This window comes from Bubalus bubalis, chromosome 20 (assembly GCF_019923935.1).
Source record: "Bubalus bubalis isolate 160015118507 breed Murrah chromosome 20, NDDB_SH_1, whole genome shotgun sequence".
Taxonomy (NCBI): domain Eukaryota; kingdom Metazoa; phylum Chordata; class Mammalia; order Artiodactyla; family Bovidae; genus Bubalus; species Bubalus bubalis.
The window spans coordinates 43,029,006-43,036,010 of NC_059176.1; the positions used below are offsets into that span (position 1 = coordinate 43,029,006).

The 7,005-nt window shown below is 44.9% G+C and overlaps 1 protein-coding gene across 1 annotated transcript in view; it reads left to right on the forward strand.

The window, feature by feature from the left end:
- The window catches only part of TMC3 (transmembrane channel like 3), a 54,225-nt gene extending 51,728 nt beyond the window's left edge, over positions 1-2,497 (forward strand). The window contains exon 22 of the mRNA XM_006075388.4: positions 1,220-2,497. Within this exon, the coding sequence (XP_006075450.3) occupies positions 1,220-2,039 (820 nt within the window). The 3' untranslated portion in view covers positions 2,040-2,497. The remainder of the gene's footprint in view (positions 1-1,219) is intronic.
- Positions 2,498-7,005: the final 4,508 nt, after the last annotated feature.

Sequence of the window (7,005 nt, forward strand, 5' to 3'; positions counted from 1 at the left end):
TGTGAGGATGGAGACAGAGGAGCCTGGCAGGCTCAGTCCGGTCCATGGGGTTGCAAAAGAGTAGGATACGACTTAGCAACTAAACAAGAACTACAATGTTAGAAGAGGACTGTCAACAAGCCAGTAAAAGAAGTCTGACCAAAACTAACCCTAAGAACACCTTGATTTTGGACTTCTAGCCGCTAGAGCTGTGAAAAAATAAATTTCTGCTGTTTAAGGCATCCAGTGTGTGCTTTTCTTTTATCGTGCCCTGCAGACTATTGGGGATCCCCAGGTGGCAAAATTGATAAAGACCTGCCTGCCAATGCAGGAGACATAAGAGACGCAAGAGACACAGGTTCGATCCCTGGGTTGGTAAGATCCCTTGGCAGAGGGCATTTCAACCAGCTCCAGTATTCTTGCCTGGAGAATCCTGTGGACAGTGGAGCACAGCCCATGGGATCGCAAGAGTCAGACACTGCTGAATGACTAACACTACACAGGCTATTACTAATACAGGGTCCTACACAGTTCTTACACATTTTTCCTAGATGTTTTTTTTATTATAATGTTATTCACGGTGGCATTTGGAGTAGGGGTTCTAAGACTTTTGTGTACCCGTTAATAGTGGTCCTTGGTTCCTTTTCTTGAAGCCTGCTCTTATTGCTATTGCCTCACATCAGTCTATCTTGTAGCTTCTGTTACTGAGCTGCTGCATTCAAAGGGACCTGACCCTGATTTACCTTCATATTGGAGGACAAAGACACTGCGATTTCCAAATGCTATCCTTGAGGTTACGACTGGGAAGTTGAGGATAGGATAGTAAGTCCCCTGAACCAGCCCGTGTGTGGTGTGGTCAGCTTCCTGTGCAGATGAGTTTCCTGAATGTCTTGCAGGAGTTGGGCGCTCTCCTCCTCTCCCCTATGGGGGAGGGGGGGGCCCTGATGTGTCAGGTTTGATTTGTTACAATATTGCTTCTGTTTTACCTTTGGTGTTTTGGCCTCATGGCATGTGGGATCTTCGCTCTTCAACCAGTGATGGAACCTGCACCCCCTGCAGTGGAAACGTGGAGTCTTAACCACTGGACCACCAGGGAGGTCCCCACTGGACACTCACTGATACTTCAGAGCAGGTTTTGGTGAAAATGTAGAGGCAGCCGTCACCTGTCCTGCAATGCTTGGATGGCTTGGGGCTCTGAGAACACCAAAGCCACAGGTGTCTAACTGCCTCTGTCTTTCAGGTATCCATGTGGCCCACGTATGAGCACAAGTGACCTTCACAGGAGCAGATCCTGCACACCTGGGATGTTTACAAAGCACATTGAAGATGTTCACTCAGAACCTCTTTTCCGAAAAGATCTTCAGCCAATCAACCATGGGTCAGGGGTCTCAGCTTTGGTGCCACATAGTCCTCGGTCCCATGCCCCCAGATACTATCTCATTAATGAACGTGACTCTCAGCAAAAGAAACATTCAACTTTCTGGCCAGAAAGACATTTCAAGGTAGACACCTCCGGGGACACTGCGGATATGTACCCCAGGAACATGAGACCGTGTGCACCCCTGGCCTCTCCACAGCTCAGTGAAGAAGAGGAGGAGGTTCCAAGGAGACAGGTGAGCAGACGGGCCTTCCACCCATGCTCCTTGACTGACCTCCATGGGGTGCATCATTTTTATGTTGGCGAAAGTTCAGAAAGTCAGGCCCTGACTCCTGAGCTCCAGAGACCAACACATTACACATCTTGGAATGATGGCTTTGGGGGTCAACTTGACAGGCCTATGTACATGCACAAAAAAGCACGCTCCCAGAATTTCCAATACCCCCAGCACCCTCTGAAGCCCAGGGTTAAGGCCAAGTTTGAGCCATCTGTCACAGAATCTGACTTCATGTCAGCAGCATCCAGCAGGGACCAGAAGAACAGTGGCACCAACCAGTACTTCCAGGCCACCCACAGCCAGCCCAAGTTCCCGAGGTCTGCGGGCCAGTTTGGCCGAAGGAAGGCCATATCGAGGCAGGAGTTGACTGCAGGTCTGAATGACCTGATTTGTTCAAACGTCTAGGGCTTTCTTTTGGCATCCTGTTCCTAGAAATCACTCCTACTGGTGGAATGTGGTGTGGTTGACAATGCACGGTCCCTCCCCTTCTGGGAAGACAGACAAACACACCCAGTGGATGTGATCAGTGGGGCATATCCAGACACGTCATCTGCTGGTTGTGGCCCAGAGACCCATTCAGTGTGACTCCAAATCATAAGCAAGCCAGGCAGCTCGTCTAATTGCAAAACCCTCACCTGACATGCCTACTCTTGTCCTGAATCCTAGGAGTGACCTGTTTGTGTTATAATGTTCTCTTGCAGCACACATAACTCAGTTCCCAAAATGAGTTGGCTGCCCTTAAAGATTTCACAGTGCTTAATTACTTCATATTAATAATCAGTTTGATAGTGACCAGAGTAAAATTTATTAAGAATTTTAGATGTTGAGGCTGAAACTCTAATACTTTGGCCACCTGATGTGAAGAGCTGACTCATTTGAAAAGACCCTGATGCTGGGAAAGATTGAAGGCGGGAGGAGAAGGGGACGACAGAGGATGAGATGGTTGGATGGCATCACTGACTCAATGGACATGAGTTTGAGTCAACTGTGGGAGTTGGTGATGGACAGGGAGGCCTGGCGTGCTGCAGTCCATGGGGTCGCAAAGAGTCGGACATGACTGAGCGACTGAACTGAACTGAACTGAAGAATGTACCATACTGTTTACCCAACTATGTATCTGTATTAGGGCTTCCCCCATGGCTCAGTGGGTAAAGAATTGGCCTGCAATGCTGGAGACAAGGAGACACAGGTTTGATCCCTGGGTCCGGCAAGATCCCCTGGAGGAGGAAATGGCAACCCTCTCCAGTATTCTTGCCCGAAAAATCCCATAGACAAAGGAGCCTGGTGGGCTACAGTCCTTGGGGTCACAAAAAGTCAGACATAACTGAGCAACTAAGCACACACATATATCTGTATTAATTAGTCAGGACACTTGGGTTGGAGGTAACAAAATCTCCCCAAGGTTTATTGGTTCCTTTAACTGGGAGGGATGAGAATCAAGCTAGCTTCAGGCTCAGGTGGACCTGGCTATCAAACATCTTCTGGATTTTGTCTTCTCAACTCTACTTCTGTTTGTTGACCTTGTTTTCTCTTAACTGCCAACAGGCTTTCTCCATGTAGTAGGTGGAGGAGGAATGCACAGACACAGAAAATCCCAGGTTGATGGCACCCAGCCAATGAGCCCCAAGGAAAGAACAGAGCTATACTCACTTGCACTCCTCTCCTATTTCTATGATAACTCTTTCACTTTAAATTTATCTTTTAAGATTTCTGTCTCCTCCATTGGACTGTTGAGTTCCTCTGGGAGAGGGATGGTGTTTATTCATTTCTGCAGCCCTGGTAACTGATATATAACAGATTTTGTACTTGTTTTCTCCTTCTCACTACATAACAAACTTAGTAACTTAAAACAGCACTCATTTATCATCTCAGTTTCCATGGTTTACCTGGATGCTCAGCTAGGGTCTCAAGCAAGGTGTCATCCAAGAGCCAGCATCTCATCTGGGGCTAGGGGGTCACCTTCCAATGTTGTGTGACTGAGGTGTTCTGCTCCCAGAGGCGGCCTGCATTTCCTTACCACATGATCCTATCCATAGTGTGGCTGTTTGTATCTTCAAGGCTGGCAAGAGAAGGCCTTCCCACATTTGAATCTCTCTCTTGGCAAGACGTGGACTATCTTTTAAAGGACTCACCTGATTAGGTCAGGCCCATTCAGGATAATGTCCTTTTGATTCATTCAAAGTTAATTAGTCAGAGACCTTAATTATATCTAAATAAATTCACCTTTACCATATAATAGAACCTCATCATGAGTGTGAAATCTTATCAGATTCACAGGTGCCAACATACTCAATAAATTTTCAGGAAATGTACAACAGGGGCAGGAGTCCTGGGGGCATCTCAGAAGGCTGCCTATCCTAGGTATTTCATGAAACATCTGTTGAGTGTAAATGGATGGATGAATAAATGACTGGACTGGAGTAATGAATGAATCATAAATTACATGGTAACAAGATTATCTTCCACGATCTACAGCTAATTCTAACCTCAGAGAAAAATCTAATGTAAATCATGCCGTTTTAAAAGTAGACAGAGGCCTTCCCCGGTGACTCAGTGGTAAAGGACCCACCTGCCAATGCAGGAACCACAGCAGGAAGAGAAGCCACTGCAGTGAGAAGCCTGAGTACTGCAACTAGCGAGTGCCACAACTAGAGAAACGCCTGTGCAGCAGTGAAGACTGAGCACAGCCAAAAATAATTAAATAAAACTTTTAAAAACAAAAAGTAGACCCAGGTTAACACTCCTCCCAAAAACCATGAAACAAATGTGCAGTATTTTCACATTTCTTGACAGTGCTTAATTACTTCATATCATGCCCTCCAATACTTTGGCTACCTGTTGTGAAAAGCCAACTCGTTGGAAAAGACCCTGATGGTGGAAAAGACTGAGGGCAGGAAGAGAAGGGGAGGACAGAGGATAAGATGGTTGGATGGCATCACCAACTCAATGAACATGAGTTTGAGCAAGCTCCGGGAGATGGTGAAGGACATGGAAGCCTGATGTGCAGCAGTCCATGGGGTTGCAAAGAGGCAGACACTACCGAATGACTCAACAACAACAAAATGCCCTCCCGACCATGACAGACCCAGGAGCTTGTGGCGTGTTCCAGATGAAAAGCTTACCCTGCCATGGGAACATCCCTTTGTGATACAGGTGCCTGCAGGAATTCGTCCATGCAGGTATTCTAGTTCACATGCTTGGTCTTGGGGCTGTAGCCTAGAGTTCCCTGGGACATTGAAAAAGCCTAGCTCTGCCCCAGGCAGCAGTACCTGTGTCTCTGTGCAGGTAGGGGAGCATTCCATCCGCAGGCCTTGCAGCATTCCTAAGAAAACACGAGTTTAGCCAGTATTTATCCAGGGTTGCAGATGTGTTCATCAGCTTTCAGTGAGCAACACAGCTCACATGCACTCCAGCACTTAGTATCAGGTATGACTTTAATTTAGAGCAATTTAAAAGATGCAGAATAGTACAGAAACTAGTGTGACAAGCACTCATACTTCTATTATGTCAACAGCTGTTGACATTGTATTTCCATCTAGTCATTTTGTTATTAAAATATTACAGATACCAAAATTTACTCTAATCCCCACACTTGGTTGCATTCCCCCCATGCTACTAAGAGTTCAGCGTGTGTCCATTCACCACGTGTTTACAGTTATATATGTTGTATGCATGTAAATATATATGTATAAACATCCACAAACAACATGTAAGTATGTCTTAAGTAAGTACTATAATACTGCATGTGTTATACATACTTGCCTTTTTAATGTCCGTTGAAGAAATAAACAGATCAAGCTCACTAACTGTAACTGCTATGTAGTGTTTCATCATGAATAAACTACACAATATTTATCCATTTCTTACTGATGGACATTGAAATCATTCCCACTTCTTTGCGGCTAAAAATAATGTTACACTATTTTATACAGTGTCTACTGCACATGTGCCCATGTTAGAATTGAGTTAGAATTGGATACTGGTACTTTTAAAAAATTGTTTTTAAAAAGATTTTTATTGAAATATAGTTTATTTACAATGTATTAGTTTCAGGCATACAGCAAAGTGATTCAGTTACATACACAAATATATACATATATACACAAATATATATTATATAATAATAATTACATATGTAAATGCATATTCTCTTTTAGATTCTTTTTCATTAGAGGTTACTACAAGATACTAAGTATAGTTTTTGTGCTATACTACAAGATACTGAGTACAGTTCCTGTTTCAGGAAATCCTTTTTGATTATCTATTTTACATGTAGCAGTGTAAGCAGCAGCAGCAGCATTTTGGAGCTTCCCAGCTGGCTTAGTGGGTAAAGAATCCACCTGCAATGCAGGAGATGCAAACAGATGGGAGTGCCATCCCTGGGTCAGGAAGATCCCCTGGAGGAAGGCATGGCAACCCACTGCAGTATTGCCTGGAGAATCCCATGGACAGAGGAGCCCAGTGGGTTACAGTCCATGGGGTCGCAAAGAGTCGGACACAACTGAGAGATTAAGCGCACACACATTACTATATATAAAATAGATAAACAACAAGGACCTACTGTATAGCACAGGAACTACAGTCAATATCTTGTAATAACCTATAATGGAAAAGAATCTGAATCACTTTGCTGTAAAAATGTTAGCGACATAAGGATGATTCTCTTGGTCACTCCCCCGCCCCACCTTTTTTTTTCCTGCAACATTGTGAGGCATGCGGGATCTTAGTTCCCTAACAATGGGTCGAACCCATGCCCCATGATTTGGGAACACAGAATATTAACCATTGGGCCACCAAAGGAAGTCCATCTTGGTTACTTCTTACATTTCTGGATTCATGAATGTCATGAAATTCAAGGAAAAGTTTTCTACACACCTCTAAAAGACTAACTTCGCTAATCTGTGGTGAAGTGAAAGTGAAGTCGCTCAGTCGTGTCTGACTCTTTGCGACCCCAGGCTCCTCTGTCCATGGGATTTTCCAGGCAAGAGTACTAGAGTGGGTTGCCATTTCCTTCTCCAGGAGATCTTCCAGACCCAGGGATTGAACCCTGGGTTCACTGTAGGCAGACGCTTTACCATCTGAGCCACCAGGGAAGCCCATATTTCTTTGAGCCCCTTTTTTGGGGCAGGGCAGGAATATGGAGTGGGTTGCCGTTTCCTTCTCCAGGAGATCTTCCTGACCCAGGGATTGAACCCGGGTCTCCCACATTGTAGGCAGATGCTTTACCGTCTGAGCCACCAGGGTTTTCCTGATACTCTGTAGTTGTGTGTTTTTCCTCCTTTTAAGGGTTCATATGTTATTGTACGTATGTTTTAACCTTTGCCCATTCCATAGTAAACACTGTATATTCTCAGGGGAAATGGGAATCAGT